This window comes from Halichoerus grypus, chromosome 8 (assembly GCF_964656455.1).
Source record: "Halichoerus grypus chromosome 8, mHalGry1.hap1.1, whole genome shotgun sequence".
NCBI classification, from domain to species: domain Eukaryota; kingdom Metazoa; phylum Chordata; class Mammalia; order Carnivora; family Phocidae; genus Halichoerus; species Halichoerus grypus.
Window position 1 is genome coordinate 67,154,117 of NC_135719.1, and position 16,816 is coordinate 67,170,932.

The window sequence follows — 16,816 nt, forward strand, 5'->3', positions numbered from 1 at the left end:
AATTCCTGGGCTTCCCGCACTTCCTTCCCAACAGCAGGGGGAACATTCAACAAGGCTGCAGAGGCCAGGGAGCCAGGCAGAGCTCGGGCCCTCCCACCCTCACCGCCCGGAGGGCTCACTGGGTAGCCAGCCCTCGGTGGCCTCTCCTGCCACCCTCTCTGCCCCTGCTTGGGAGCTACCAAAGTGCGCCATGGCTTGGGAGCGGTGGGCGGATTTGGAAAGGGGAGGTGCTCTCTGAGCTGCTGTTTTCCATCAGGCTGTCCACTCTTCACGATTGCCCACATGCCAGAAGCACCAGGAAACAGAGACTGTGGGCCACCGACTGGGAAGATCCAGCCCAGTCAAGACTGTGAGATAAATGACACCTGTTTGTCCTTGGTAGCCCCACCTTTCTGCCACGCCCCGCCCCCCCCCCCTCCGCCGCCCTAGCTCCTAAGTTCCTCTCAGGTTCAGTGGCCTCTTTCCCCCAACAGACCACAATCAAAGGAAAAGTGGCTACTTGTGAATTTGACAGTGAATCCACTTCCCTCAGGGCATTCCTGTTGGAAGCCTTCCATCGAGAGGGGGAAGGTTTTCTCGTTCCATATTCAAGGAACTCTGGGCACCACGGAGCTGGCAGGGGGTTCAAGAGGCGGCAGCTGGTGAGTGTGGCTTTGGAGCGAAGCAGGACTCCGAGAAGAAAATGGGACAGTTCCACAAGTGGGCTGTGTGCCTCTGAGTGTGCACCGAAGTGTCAAGATCCCCCCCCCCCCAAGCCCAGAGATAACATGAGAGAGGAAAGGCGGTGGGTGACCTTGAGCAAATTGCTTGGCTTCTCTATTTCCTTAGCTGTAAAATAATCCTAGGCATTTGGCTTGCTGCGAGGATTAGAGTTCATTAACATAAATTCCCAGCAGTTAATGACATATTCGATGCAGAAAATGTGTCCCTTTCAAAAATCCTGGATCCTTCCCTTTATAAAACGAGTAACCAGAGGCCATTCCCCCCTAAAAGGGGGCACAAACAGGCGGCAACAGTGAGGCCCCACAACCACAATTTATTACCCAAAGTAGTCTGAGGGATTCCAAGCATTGGTCACGGCCCTCCCCAGTCACAAGAAAGCCAGAGCCTCTTCAAACTCAGCCTCCACTCCCAGCTGAAGGGAAGGATTAAAAGTCTGCAGGTCAAGTTATGTCACCACTACAATATCCTCATTCTTGACTAATAATCTCAAAGTCACTAATGGGCATCAAGTGATTTGGACCCAAATCTTACACAGGAAAACCCTACGATTAAAATAAGACAGGAGAGATCATTCCAACAGAAAGATACCAAGAGTGTTCACGGTCTATGAGAAGGAGGAGGGAATTCTGTTTATAATCATCAGAATTTAATGGAATTGTCTATCATCAGTGAGTGTGAAGGGAATGCTCACCCTGTGGGGTGGGAAGACAGGTGCACTGGCCAAACCCTCCTGGGCAAGTCTCCCAGGGGGACTCCCCTTGACTGTTGCCTTAAGGAAGGAGCCTCCTGTTTGCGTAGTGACAAAGGAGCCCACAGTGACAGCCCCTGAATGCAGAAGGGTGGGGGTGGGGAGTGTGGGGAAGGCAGTTTAAGTTACACAGAGTTCTCGGGAGTTGAAGAAGAGGCAATCTTCCAGCAGTATTGAGAACTTTCCTGACTATTTCTACAATTGGAGAATGCAAGCTGGTTGGATCTCACTTGGGATTTCAGTTTTTGGGGTTTTTTTTAATTGATTTAAAAATGATCCTAGACCCAGGCAGGTCAGTTCCTTAAAGTCTCCTTTTATCATCAAACCAAATGGCACGTATGTCTAGAAACGCTGTCCTCTAAAAACTGCTGACAATCCTTCATCCCAGACCCTGAAATAAGATGGAAATCAATTTCTGTGCCAGTTGAGTCTGGATAAAGTTGTCTCTTCATAACTTAGCTCCCACCCCCACCTGGCCAGTCACTGCGGAACCAGGAACCCAACGGGCAGATTTTTCCCTTACTTAGGCATTCCAGGAAGAAGGGGAGTTCCCCAGGACCTGCCTAACAAACTCTGCTCTACTTGCTGAACTTTGCTCTGTAGGAACAGGTAGGACATCCCGGCCGCAAATTCCCCCAAACTGTCCCTACTTGTGTTTTTAAGGCACACCAATTCCTCTGTGTAAGGCTCTCTGCTTATAATGAATTATTTTAATTATTCTTGCTACTCAAAAGAAACTTCTGCATCACAGCCTTGCCCTGCCCTGAGATACTGGCGTGGGGCGGGGATGAGGGCAGAGCCCAATTCATATTAGGGGTTCTGGTCCTTGGGGTCGCACTTGAGCATGACTTTCAACCCCAATCCCTTTCTGGCTATTTCAAAGGCTTCCAGAGCTTTCTCCAGGGGAAACCTATGGGTGACTAAGGGCTTTATGTTCACAGACTTGGAGGCAAGCATCGAAATCGCCATCGGCCACCTGTAAGAGATCACAAGTGTTACATTCAACCTACAGGAGGACAGAACCAGGTCCCCAAAACCACCAAGCACACGATCAGCTTGGCCATATTTATTTATAGTGCTGTGGTTCTACAAGGTCTATTCTACAAACAATGGTAGAAATGATCTTATGACCTGCAATATGGGAGTACAGGGTCTGTTCCCAAATGCCTCCACCCCTCTGCAATGTCTGTCACAGAGCCTAGAATTCCTTTGGCATGAAGGCATAAGGCATATGGAGGCCACTGTGGAAAGGGAGATAAGCCTCAGAGAGGCAGCCGATGATAATACATCCATATCCCTTTGCAGCATGGCGTGGCAGAGTTTATTGGAAAATGGCATTCTGCTGACAGAATGGCCACAGACTGTAATGGTGGGAGGAAGGACACTGCTGGGGAAGGTGGTCCTGGGAAAATTGCCCGGTTGGGGAGAGGCTAGAGCCACAGAGCATGAGGTGGGGTGAATTAAGACCCTCTCACTTCCCAGGGTGGGCCCTGGGGCTCTGGGGTGGAAACCAAGGGACTTGAGTTCTTGCTGTTGTCCCCCTTTCTCTCCTTCTTCCCTTTAAAGGGAGAAAATGAAGAGCTGGCCATTTGAGGAAATTTAGAAGAGAGGGCCTGGGTGATGAGGGGCAGATACCCAAGAAGAGCATGCTTCAAGATCCCCCAGCTTCCCTCCTTCCCTCTGCCATCTCTGCCTTCCTGTTTTTTAACCAGGAGTGATGCTCTCTCTTTGGATCCCTACCATGACACGTGGCTGTCAGTGTGGCTAGGGAGTGCCCTTCATGAATAAACGGGAGAGACTCTTGGTCCCAGAGGCCGTGCAGGGGTCCTGCTGGCCGCTCGCCACCCTGGCTCACCCACAACATACTCACGTGTTGCAATATCGAAACACGCCCTTGATATCCACCTCCCGGGTGGCCGCGTGCACCAGGGGCACACTGGTCATCTCGGAGCCCAGGCCTACGAGCACCAGGGTCCCACCAGAACGAGTAGCCTGAAGAGGAGATGAGAACAAGAAAACCCAAAAGATCAGAAAATGCAGACTTCTCACTCAAAATGACTTTTGTCACATAAATATCTGTTTGCATCAGGTGAGTATCCAAATATTCCAGAGAATATGATTCTTTCTCTACTGTTGAACTCTTCCATATGTCAACCAAACTTAGCAGAGCAGCAGAGTTATCTTTAAGGACCCTGAAGTCACACACTTTACCGGTGGAGGGCCGGGCACAGGGGGAGCCCCTCCAGCCCCTGGGCATCTCTCAAAGCTTTACTAATTCCATACCAGGTGTTGGCTCAGGCACCTCCTCATCTCAGCACCCATCCCTCCTCCAGAATGTCAACGCCACAAAAGATAGGACTTTTGTCAAACCTCTAAGGAAGCACCCTCTCGGTGAGGAAACTACCAAGCACATACAAACGGGGAGGGCCACTAGAATTCTGTGGCTTGAACATTGCCCTATTCGTGCAGGCTAGCTGACATTTAGAAATATTTTTGTTCCAGAGACATTCATCCCAATAGTATCATCAATCACAACAGATTTTGTCTTCCTTGAACATCTATCTGCTTTATCAGTTCCCTCCTTGGAGTGGGCCAGACATGGAAATTTCTCCCGATAATCTCCACATGATTCCACATGAGTGTTGTGCCTGCTCCAGAGATTTTTGGAGATCACTGTGGTCAACGTTGTGAGAGACAGAAAAATAGTTCACTTGCCTCAGTTTTCATGACAGTTGGCAGGAGCAAGCACTTACTGGAACCATTCTCAGTTTACTGAGCGGAGCTGCAAAGGGGCATCCACCAGAGCCTCTATCTCTGAGGGGAAGGATACACCATGAAGAGAGGCCTGCAGCACTAGGGTGACTCTGGAATTTACACTTTTGAGCTGTGGGACCCTCTCAACCAGCTTCTTCATGTGTAGGATCAGGATGATGCCTCCCCAGCAGGGCGGTTGGCCTAACAATCACAGTGCTCAGCACTTGGTTGGGCTCATGGTTTGGCACGTTTTCTGTTTTTACTGAAGCACAGAGTCCCTTACAAACCACCTGTGACTTATGAACCCTGTTGGTAAGGGGGGAGGCTCTCTCCCCACTGGAAAAGGTGGGGTGGGGCGTGGGATCAAAGTTGTGACGGAGCCACAGAAAATTCTTTTGAGTGAGAAATTTCCTTGGAAAACTGTTCCCCCATCAGCATCTCCTCTCTACCTAGTCAGAAGGAGGAGGAATACTGCCAGACTGGCCATCCCAAGGTGCCGGGAGGCCAGCAGTTTGCTGACCACAGACAAAGGAACATGAACTACCTGACCATTGTTTTGTGGGTGTGACCTCTGCACCAAGATGACGCGGATTCTACCCTGAGCCTTTGCCACGTCTCCTCCCAAACATTTTCTAGTCACGATTCTGGCAGGGAAGTGGCTCTCAGGTATGTCCATGTAAGGTGCCTCCACCTAACGTGCACACTGGCGGGGTGGCCTGCAGTGTGCTGAAGCGTCTGTCATGCACGATGGCCCCACCCCTCACTCAGGACAGGGCAGGCCCTCGGGTCACATTTACCTCTGCACCCACCTCAGGGAGCCTGGCAATTGGGCCCCCCCATCAACAGCTGGAGATAGATGCCAACTGTTCCCAGTGCCCTCCAGGCAGCAGAGAAGGGGAGGAAAGTCTTGCACTGGGGAGCCATGTCTTTTACTGCCTGTCTGTGGAGTGAGGGGTCACTGACTGCCAACAACTTGAAGACAGCCAGACATGCCTTATGCATCATAGCCCCCAAGGGCCCCGGCACAAAGCCACGACACAGCAGGTGCCCAAGACATGTCATTGGTCGACTGATCACACACAGACCCATCACCCTCTGAGTTTCGGGGTTCTCTTTGCCCCTTCCCACAAGGCAGCCGGTACCTCTGACAGTGGAGCAGAGGGGGGGCCGGCTCCAGCTGCAACTTAGGACAAAGCAAGAGAAAGTGGCACCTGTTCCTCTCCCGTCCCACCCCTTCCTCACCCCTGATGCCAGGGGCATCCTGGTGGGAAGATGGCGAGGCAGCTCGGCCCGGGTACCAGGTCAGCTATCCCCAGAAGGTCTGGCATGCTGCAAATGCCCTTCTGCATGCCCCAGCTGTGACTCAGAAGGAAGGAGGAAGCCCGCGCCGCTGTGGGACAGCAGTGCGGGCGGCAGGGCAGGAATGCCCAGGGGTGGGAGCTCCTGCTACCGCCCTCCTCAGCCCCATCCCTCCCGCCCCAGCACAGCTGCCCACTGGCTCCTTGGGCCCTGCTTCCCTTCTCTCCTAAGCAGCGGACAGGGTGAGACACGCTCAGACGTCGGGGCAGTGTGCTCGAGGCAAGCCACCAGGCCTCCCATGGGAAAATGTGGAAAGGGGTAACGAGTCTTCATGGCCACGGTGCAGACCTGACATCACATTTACAAAGCCCCCAGCAGAAGACCCAACACACGGTAGGGCTGGAACCTAGAAGGTATTCTTTCTCCCCTCATTTCGTCATACTTGGATCCCTCAACGCCACTCCCCACCCCTGCGTGTTCCCCGCCTTCCCCCACCACCCCCCATTTCCACCAACTTCCCATAAATTCTGGGTGGGTCACTGAGGGGCAAATCAGGTATTGGCAGCTTACCCTTTCCCAGGTCTGGGAGAGAAGAGTAGTAGCCAACTGTGACCCTGAAAAACCACCCCACCTTCGTGACTAACTAAATTAATGGCTGTTGCTTTGTATCAGTGACTCAAAGACAGCAGTTTTCCTCAATAAAGGAAGATAGGGATTTCCCGCACACAACTAAAGCATGGTTTCCCGTTCCTCCTGTTGATTTTTTTTTTTTTTTTTTTACCAAGAGTCCTTTTATGATCAGATATGATCACTTCAGGGGTGGGTCTCCTAACATCTTTCAACGGCCATATACACCTGTTACTTCATTTGAGCCTCACAATGACCCAATAAGGAAGGATGTGAAGCAAGTGAGATAAAACAAATAAGCAAATAAAAACCAAAGATACCGAGATCACCTCACTTTGTCTGGGGGTCACATGGTAAGGTAGTGGAGACACTCAATTCCAGCACTCCTTACCGCCGCCTACCCTGTGCTGATTCCCCAAAGCTGCGCACCAGCCGCCCTCATCCAACTCACATAGATGCCTGACTGGATGGCGGACTCTGCCCCTGTGCACTCGATGCTCACTTCCGGCTTGCACCCCAACAGATCTTCCACTTTACTGGCGATTTCCTGAGGGCTCTCCTTGGAGATCTGGAGGACGATATCAGCCCCCACTTCCCTGGCTTTGGACAACCGAGAGGCAGACAGATCTAAAGTGGAACAAAAGTTTCTTTCAAACTGAGAACTGGATGGTGGATTAGGGAGAAAAAGGTGGAGGGGCAGGTTTTAATGGTAGTATAGCTCCGGTGTAGTGGGTGGTGCCAATGAGCCCAACACACATACTCTCTACACCTTCACACACCCCTACACACACCACACAGCCGTGCACACACACACTCTCCCTCCCCTTCCCCCATCCGTCACTCAGATCACTTCTCAAACATCCACACTGTTCTACACCCCCCCACACCCCTATACACACCACACAGCCGCGCACTCTCTCTCTGAAAGGTAACTGCCCCTCATACATACACTCTCAGGTAACTTCGACACACACTCTGATACCTTCTTTGCACACAAAACACATCCACTCGCCTATATCCCTACTCCCCTTCACATACTCTACACAACTCCACACTTACCCACACCCACACTCTCACAGATACCTTTACACACACACATTCTCTCTCACAGAGTCTTCTCCACACACATCCTTCTATACCCTACACGCTTCCACACATACTACACTGACCCGCATGTGCTGTCACAGATAAGCTCTCCTCACACGTACACACATCTCCCACCCATACCACACACCTCACACACAAACACCCTTTTATAAACATATACAGCCCACTAACTCCACATCACACACACACGAGCACACATTCTGCGCCTCCTGGGTTTGGCCAAATGGACCGAGGGCGAAGCCTCTTCTTAGAACCAAGTGAGCAGTAGGGGCATCTGAGGTCCACACATAAAGAGCCAGGTCCTCTTCTCCATAGCATCTACCCTCTCCCGGAAGCTTCAAAAGACTCTCCTCCTGAGCCCTGAGGTGGTCATCCCCTGGGTGGGCTTTTCAACCCTGGAACCCAGGGGAAAAAAGGAGGAGCCTCTTTAGAAACCCAGCACCCCAGGAAGGGAAGAGTTCTCATGCCCTTGCTCCAAACTATAAGCCAGCTGTTTCCTCTTCAAGGAGATTTTTTTTATTTATTTACTATTTACTTTGAGAGAGAGAGAGAGCACACAAGCAGGGAGGGGGAGGGGCAAAGGGAGAGGGAGAAGCAGGCTTCCCACTGAGCAGGGAGCCCGACTCGGGACTCGATCCCAGGACTCTGAGGAGCGATCATGACCTGAGCCGAAGGCAGCCGCTTAACGACTGAGCCAGGCAGGCACGCCCTCTTCAAGAAGATTTAAAAAGAAAACCTTCTTACCAGTCACCAGCACTTGAGCTGCACCCATTGCCTTGGCCACGATCAGAGTGACCAGTCCTATCGGCCCTAAATAAAGCAGAAAATGGGAGATGTTTGTGCAATATTAAACACCAGCTCTCCCCCTCTTGTCCAGGCCATGGACAGGAACCATATCTTTTGTGCACCTCTAGCGTCTATCCCAGTGCTGACACATAGTGAGACCTTAACAGCTGTTCGAATACATAAGTAAATGACTATATGAAGAACTGTTCTCTACATGAAATTTTGCTCCTAGTGCTGAGTTCTATTTAATTCTCTCAGACCTCAGAGGTAGAAATTTGCCATTTACTCTTGGACACTGCTTGGGGTAATGTCAAAGAACCAGAGGGCTCAAGGAAACATATATTTGTTTTTGTTTTTTTTTTAAAGATTTTATTTATTTATTTGACAGAGACAGAGATAGCGAGAGCAGGAACACAAGCAGCGGGAGTGGGAGAGGGAGAAGCAGGCTTCCCCTCGAGGAGGGAGCCCGATGTGGGACTCGATCCCAGGACTCTGGGATCATGACCTGAGCCGAAGGCAGACGCTTAACGACTGAGCCACCCAGGCGCCCGGAAACATATATTTGTTAAGAGAATAAGATGTCTCAGAAGGTCTGGATACATTGTTCTGTTCTCTCTTTGACACCTACCTTCTTACTGTCCATCACATCTCCCCAAGGAGAGACACATCCTTTACAGGTGCCCTCTAAGAACTATCTTGGAGGGTGTCATTAAGTGAACTGGCTCCCTGGGTTGACCCAGCTTCTCAAGCAGCTCTAAGTTGTTCAGGTGCCTAAAAAATCAGCCCAGAGACCACCTGCTTCCCACAGAATCTGCATGCTAGATGACACAGTTTTGATACACAAAAAACCAGACCCACAAAATGAAGCTATGCAGATTATCTTTGAGGATTGGCTTTTTGTCAGTGCCTTTGAAAATAATTTTGTGAGTTCCCCCCAAAATCAAAACACTGGAACATACGTGAAATGATCAACAGAGGTGATTAGCTAAACAAACTACAGTGGGGTACCACATAGCTCTTAAAAATCGTGTCATAACTCTCTTATCTAGTGTCATGGAAAGATGTTCATAATATATTGATTTTTGTCTTTATAAAAGATAAAATAAAGCGTGTTTAGCATGATCTCATTTTAGAAAAACCTGAAAGATTCTACATCAAAATATTTACAGTGGTTCTCTCAGGCTGATAGGTGATGGAGCTATAGGTGAATCTCTCTGCGTGTATGTACACGTGTGGGATGTGTGACTTCTTTTTCTATGTCAAAAAGGTATTACTTATGTGGATTTAACATAGATATGTCACTTGAACACTACACTGTGTTAGCTCATTGAGGCAAGTCTGTTCTATACCCATCACCTCTCTTAGAAAGCCCTGTAGTCATTTATTTGGCCCTGTCAAAATCAGTCCTGAAAAATGTATGAGGACTAACTCAAAATGGATTAAAGACTTGAACATCAAGACCTAAAACCATAAAACTCCTAGAAGAAAACAGACCATAAGCTCCTTGACATCAGCCTCGACATGATTTTTTGGATTTAAGCCCAAAGGCAAACGCTTTCTAACAAAAGCAGAAATAAACACGTGGGACCACATCAAACTAAAAAGCTTCTGCACAGCCGAGAAAACCATCAACAAAATGAAACAGTCAACTGACCAAATGAAAAAAAATATTTGCAAATCATATCTGATAAGAGGTTAATATCCAAAAAATATATAAAGAACTCCTACAACTCAATAGAAAAAAACCAAGCAATCTAATTTTAAAAATGGCCAAGGATCTGTAGACATTTTCTTTTTTTTTTTAAAGTAATCTCTACACCCAATGTGCATGCTCTACTGACTGAGTCAGCCAGGCACGCTTAAGCAGACACCTTCCCAAAGCAGACATGCAGATAGCCAACAGGCACATGGAAAGGTGCTCGACATCACTAATCATCAGGGAAATACAAATCAAAACCACAATGAGATATCAGCTCACACCTGTCAGAATGGCTACTATTAAAAAGACACAAAGACACGAAATAACAAGTGTTGCAGAGGATGTGGAGAAAAGGGAACCCTCATGCACTCTTGGTAGGAATGTAAATTTCCAACCACTATGGGGAACAACATGGAGAGTCCTCACAAAATTAAAAATAGAACTACCATATGAGCCAAATAATTCCACTTCTGAGGATTTATTTGAAGAAAATGAAAAACACTATCTCAAAAAGATATATGTACCCCCATGTTCATTGCACCATTACTTACAATAGCCAAGATATGGAAACAACCTAAGTGTCCACCCATGGATGAAGATACAAAGAAAATGTGGTATATATGTACATGGTGGAATATCATTCAGCCATAAAAGGAAATCTTGCCATTTGTGACATGCATGGACTTTGAGGGCATTATGCTAAGTGCGGTAAGTGAGACAGACAAAGACAAATACCGTATGATCTCACAAACATGTGGAATTTAAAAAAACAAAATGAAGCCACAAAGCTCACAGATACAGAGTACAGATTGGTTGCCCGAGGGGGGTGGTGAGAGATGAGTGAAATAGGGGGAAGAGGGTCAAAAGGTACAAACTTCCAGTTATAAAATAAATCACGGGGATATAATGTACAGTGTGGTGATTATAATTAATGATACCACATTGCATATTTGACAGTTGCTAAGAGTAGATCTTAAAAAGTTCTTATTGCAGGAAAAAAACACTTTGTAACTATGTATAGTGACAGATGATAACTGGACTTATTATGGTGATCATTTTGTCATATATATGAATATCAAATCATTACATTGTACATCTGAAACTAATGTAATGTTATATGTTAATTATACCTAAAAAAAGTGTATGAGGAACACCAGATCACATCGGTAAGGAGCATGAGCATGCTGTCTGTGTCACTAGCATTAGACACCTAGAATGTTTCAGTCTGAGGCTGCTAAGGTTTGTTTGGGTGGCTGGAAGCAGGGAAGGAAAGAAGGCAGCCACCCGCGAACCCAACAAGCAAGAGTGCTGGCTCACAGTGAGCCGGACTCCATTCCTTCCACTGGCCATGACACCTCATTCCTGGATGGACCGGGAGACCACTTCTCTGGTATGATTTGAGAGTTCCAAAAGTTGCCCTTCCCTTTACTACCAAAAATATGTCCCTCGTTTCCTGCCGAGTTAAAAAATAATTCCAAATTGCATTCTTTAAATGACCAAAAGGGTTATGTTGCCTGGGAAATAACCTGAGTTACTATTATGTCTGCAGACGGTTTATTTAGCAAAGTGTTGGTCACCGAGGGAAAGGGACATGTAACCCTCCCCCGCCTAGAAAGAGTCTAGGACCAATTTCAATTTCAGCCATTGGAGAGGGAATGAGATGGGCAGAGGGATCTCCACATTCCCCTTCAATGAACTCATAACCAGGGTGTCATCTTTCTTACCAGCTCCACACACAAAGACCTTGTTCCCCAGGGTGACTCCAGCTCGCCGGCAGGCATGGATCCCCACAGACAGGGGTTCAATCAGGGCCCCTTCTTCAAAGGTGACATTATCAGGAAGCCTGGGGTGTCATTCAACACACTCAGTTAGTCCCTCTGGGTTAATAATAACAAGAGCTAATATTTATTGAGCATTTATTTATGTGCTAAGCAGTTTACATATATTCACTCACACAATCCTTGGAAGAGTTCCGGGGTAGGTACTAATATTCCCATTTTACAGACAAGGAAACAAAGCCTTGGGAGAATTAAATGACTTTGGTTCAAAACTAGTAAGAGGCTCGAAGGATTTGAAATGGAAACCAGATACGCCTGATTCCAGAGCCCAGGCCACACTGCCCTCCTCTGAAAATGGTTTTCTTTGGACAAATCACTTCGGTGAATGTGAACACATTATGTTTTCTTTAACATGTTGTCCAAGACAAGGTATGGTGTGGCTGTCATTAATAAATAATGAGAAGTTCATCTAACAAGAGTTTAATATAACCACATGCCAGCATTTCATCTGCTTCTCAAACTTAACATACAGCCTTTCTGGTTTCACCTCAGCAAACAATCCCAACTATCAGCAGCTTTGCAGAACAGTGATTTAGAAGCTGGTGTCACTCTGTTGTCCCTGTATGGTATGTTCCAGAAGAACCACATTTGATGGCAGCAGCTGCCTGGCTGTCCCTGGACCGGTCATGATGGGAAAAGGACCTGTCTTCCAGGCAGATGATTAAATGTTGTGTCACCTTCACCACCGGGTTCTTGGTTTTCACTGTGTCCACTTGACCCTATTACCCATCCCACTGATGATGACAGCAAACATTTGCATAAGGCTTTACAGATTAGAGGGCTTTTTCATCCATTATCTCATTTGATCCTCACCATGACCTTGTCAGGAAGGAAGGAAGGGCTTTATTTTTACTTTTATTCTACAGAAGAGGAAACTGAAGCCCAATGACGTTCAGAGACTTGCCCAAGGTTACAAGGCTAATGAGTAGAAAAGCAAGACTTGAAGCCAGGTCTCCTCCTTCCACATCCCGCCTGCCCCATATTAGCTGCCTCCTAGTACAAGTGGCTCTGTGGATATCTCATTTCTGCATGGTCCTCACTGTCCGGTATTTTTATTCAATGCCCCAAACCTCCACATGCTAGAACATAAAATTCCTCAAGTTCCAAAAAGAAAGAAAGGTGGCAGCCAAGCCAAGTGCTCATTCCCGTGATGTGTCAGAATAATGAGGCCCGAAGTCGGCCTGCCTGCTGCCCTGCCTTCTCCCTGCCCCCCCCACCCCTCTGCTTTTCTCCCACAATCCTCCCACTTCAGTCCTCTCCTGCTCAGATTGCCGCCATCACCCCTTCTACCCACACCACCCACCCCATCAACTCTATAAAAGGGACAAAAGTTTGAAATGAAATAATGAAGACTCCCAAATTCTCCCAAGGAACCGCCAACCACTCTCAGACTAGCCTGCCCCTTCACATCTGGGATTCCCCCGAAGCTTGTATGGGCTCTGAGCGGAGGGTGGCCTTTGGTCAGGACTGGTGCGTTCCTCTCACCTTCGCTCTGATTTCCCCTTGGCAGGAGAACACCCAGGAAAAATGGGATTGGGATGGCGATGATGGAAGATTGTGATGGAGAGATTATGCTACTGACGAGGCAGAAGCACCAGGCAGAGTCCTAGGCCCAGCGCCTTTGCCACTGATCTTTGGACAGTCACTGGGTCCTCCTTCCCTGACCTTATTCGGTGAGGATTGAGGGAGAGGGAGGATGACAGCACCCTAAGTTTCTTCTCAGCTCCAATTAATCATGACTTTATAAACACCAGAGAATAAGACAACTTGGTGGTTTTCACAATAGGGTTGAGGGAATAACTAAAGGGTAGAGGATGATCAAGAAGCCAAGGGGGAAACAGGAAGATAAAAAGGAAGAAAATAAGGTGGGTAGGAAAATAAAAAGGCCGTGGCAGTACAGGAATCCTCACAAAGAAACCAGAGAGAAGGGCGTGGGTCCAAGGCTGGTGTGCGGACATGAGCAGAAAGCACCCTGGGAGGAAAGGAGAGGTGGGGGGTTGCCTGTCCCCTCCTCAGCCCTCCCATTAACATTGCCAACAGAACACACCCTCCCCCACCATGCCCTACAAACCCCATCCTCCCAACCCCAGTGCAAGGCTTCCTTTCAGACCTAACCTGTACCTATCCCCCAGACACAAGGCCATGGCTATGCCATAGCATGGCCCCATTTACTGAGCACCTACTATGTGCCAGGCCTCGTGCTGAATACTTGAAATGCTTTTCTCATTGAATTCTGTCAATAATTCTATGCATTTCAACATATCGGTGCTATTATCATCTCCATTTTCCAGGCAAGGACGTTAGGTTACAAAGTTTAACTCGCTGAAGGTCACACCGTTGGTAGAAGGCGGAGACCAGCGCTTAGTCTTCAACTTTACCATTTTGCTTTTCTGCCTCTCACGAAAACCTTGTTTGGTGCCTCAACTTGGAAAGGGCCCAGACAACGTGGGCTGGTTCAGGAACCACTTGCTGAAAGGTGGACTCTACCCAGGTAACCTGCTTTCTCCTAGAGCAGTTAGGTGTTGACTTAAACCCATCACAAGGTCTGGCCTGTGACTCTCTCAAGGCTTCCAGGGGGCACTAGAAAACTCAGATCTGTCAGACTGCCCCTGTGACTGGCACCTGGCCTCCTTCAGGCAAGCCCCATCCTGGCCAACAGAGCCACAGCTGGGGCCGGGCCGGGATGGAGGAAAACACACCTGTCAGAAGGCCAGAAGGAAAGTGGTACATCAGCATCCACGGCTCCATGGGCTGGGACCTGTGCAGAAGGGGCAACACTTTGCTTCTGCTGGATACGAGTTCTCCCCCCAAAACCATATGGAGAGTTGGGATAGGGTAGTGAGCACAGGGCAGGAACTTAAGACTCATGGCTGCCCCAGCTTGCCTCCTGGCTCTGCTGCGTGCCCAATTAGCCTCCTCCGTCCGGCCTCTGCACCCCTGCACAAAAGTGCTACACTGGTGCCCACTTCAGCACTGTTCTTATGAAGGTTAAGTCAGATAAAGCCTGCAAAGCACTGACGAGCACAAGGCCAGGCACGGAGTACTGACAATTGTGACTCCACATGCATTGCCTTATTGGGTCTTCAGCTGACTAAATGAGACCGAAGCAGCGGAAGGGGACGTCACTCACTAGGAGGGAGTGGATCCAGGGTCCCAGAGCTCACACGCTGGCTCCAGGCCACGCTTCCTCAGTAAACCCCAGTGGCTGTTGTTACTGGTGTTGTGACCAGGGTCACTGCTGTAATAAGTTCTCTTTCCTGGGAGATGCCTTGGAAACCAGTAATAGAGGACAAACCACAGTAGGTTATGTGCAGGATAGCTGGAGGGGAGTGAGTGAGTTCGCAACAATTTTCTACTGTTGTCCTAGGTGAGGGGAGCTTCAACTCAAAGACTAAACCCAGTACTGTGAGTCAGTCTCAGCCCTAGGCAAGCTACCTTCCCTCAATGCCACCAAGAAGGGCCTGTCAAGGGGATGCTTCATGTCTGGAATTATGAGCTAAAAATAAAAAGAACAAAGAAATCACCACAGGAAACTAGAAGAAAGAACCCCAACCAAATGGAGTGGGGAGAGGTCCCAGGTGGCCGGGCTGGGCCTCGGGCACTAACTTGTAGCAGAAGTCAGCGTTGTGCTTATAAAACCGGCAGAGGTTCCCGTCATCAGGGGGCGTGGCACAGAAGAAGATGGATGGCGACAGATTGTACCGGCCAATCTTGCAGAATTCATCCATTTCTCGCAGAGCACCAGGCTCGATGGCAACACGATCCCCTGAAGAGGAAAACGCGAGCAGGGGCAGAGCTTCTGTGAAGGGGCACGAGCTCCTGGGCAGGTGCCAACAGGGGACTCTGGCCCAATGAGCCACCCCCCTACCTGGGATCCAGGGCGCCCCAGACAAGCCCAACCCGTTAGAGCTGCCACAGAAAACTCGGGATGCAGCACAGACTTACACTCTGGGAGAGAGTGACCAGCATACTTCTCCACAGACTGGTCTGGCCTGCCGTTCACCCACTCATGGAGCAAGCCAACCCCCTCTCCCCTCAGCTGCACAACCACTTCCCAGCTTGGGAAACAGAGAACCAGCCCCAAATCCAAGGCAAGCCAGGACCCATCTCAAGCTGCTGTGTGGGGTTCGCAGACTTTTTTTCCTTCACCTGCTTTGAAAATATGGGGCAAGGCCTTTACAAACACAAGAGCCACCAATTATGGTGTGTCTTATGTTCAGTTTGGTTGTATTTAGACAGTAACTAGGAATTGACGGATCCATGGGTTAACAGACTGGCTCGGGCAAATGACCCACAGAGGCCTGAGACTCCAGTGAAGAATAACATTCAGGCTTGTGAACTAGCGTCCTTCCCCTCTGTCTCACTGCGCCTGCTTGGAAACCCAGCCTTAGAAGTGCTCTTCTATCTTTCCATTATGGAAATTTTCCAACATGCATCAAAGTTGAAAGAACTGTACAGTGAATACCCAGACTTCCTCCGCTTTGATTCTTCAATTACTATGGGGCTAATTCGCTTCATCACATATTTACCCATCCATCCCACCTATCCATTTCTCCTCTGTCCATCGCCCCATCTTCTTTCCTGATGCATTCCCAAGTAGGATGTAGCCATTAGTATACGCCACGCTTAAATACCTCAGCCTGCATATCGTTAACCAGAGTTCAATACTTGTCTCTGGTTCTTTTTTAAGGTAAAATTTAGGTATTGATAAAATGCACAATCTTACATGGATCACTAGATGAATTTTTTTTTTAAGATTTTATTTATTTGACAGAGAGACAGACAGTGAGAGAGGGAACACAAGCAGGGGGAGTGGGAGAGGGAGAAGCAGGCTTCCCGCAGAGCAGGGAGCCCGATGCGGGGCTCGATCCCAGGACCCCGGGATCATGACCTGAGCCGAAGGCAGACGCTTAACGACTGAGCCACCCAGGCGCCCCTAGATGAATTTTGATAAATGTACTCACCTGTGTAATATGAACCCCTATCATGATACAGGACATTACTACTACCTTGGAAATTCCTTCCTTTGTGTCCCTTCCCAGTCAATCCTCACCCCCTACCCCCAGAGGGGTGTGTAAGTGGAGCTGGGGCCCTCCTTAGCCTGATGCATGTCACCCGTGGGAGGTTTGCCCTTTACTAAACAGATACATGTTAAGTTATTTTTATGTCTTTTTGTGTTAAAACTACCCACAGAAGAGCGCAGAGTCCTGGTACATAGTGAGCGCTCCTTAACAG

At 48.7% G+C, this 16,816-nt stretch overlaps 1 protein-coding gene across 1 annotated transcript in view; it reads right to left on the bottom strand.

Annotated features, from left to right (window-relative positions):
• Positions 1–1,016: 1,016 nt before the first annotated feature.
• Positions 1,017–16,816, bottom strand: part of SORD (sorbitol dehydrogenase) — a 30,850-nt gene continuing 15,050 nt past the window's right edge. Inside the window, exons 4-9 of the mRNA XM_036070799.2 lie at positions 15,188–15,347; positions 11,468–11,586; positions 8,003–8,068; positions 6,603–6,778; positions 3,342–3,463; positions 1,017–2,447 (exon numbers count right to left, since the gene is read on the bottom strand). Coding sequence (XP_035926692.1) covers positions 2,282–2,447; positions 3,342–3,463; positions 6,603–6,778; positions 8,003–8,068; positions 11,468–11,586; positions 15,188–15,347 — 809 coding nt within the window. The 3' untranslated portion in view covers positions 1,017–2,281. The remainder of the gene's footprint in view (positions 2,448–3,341; positions 3,464–6,602; positions 6,779–8,002; positions 8,069–11,467; positions 11,587–15,187; positions 15,348–16,816) is intronic.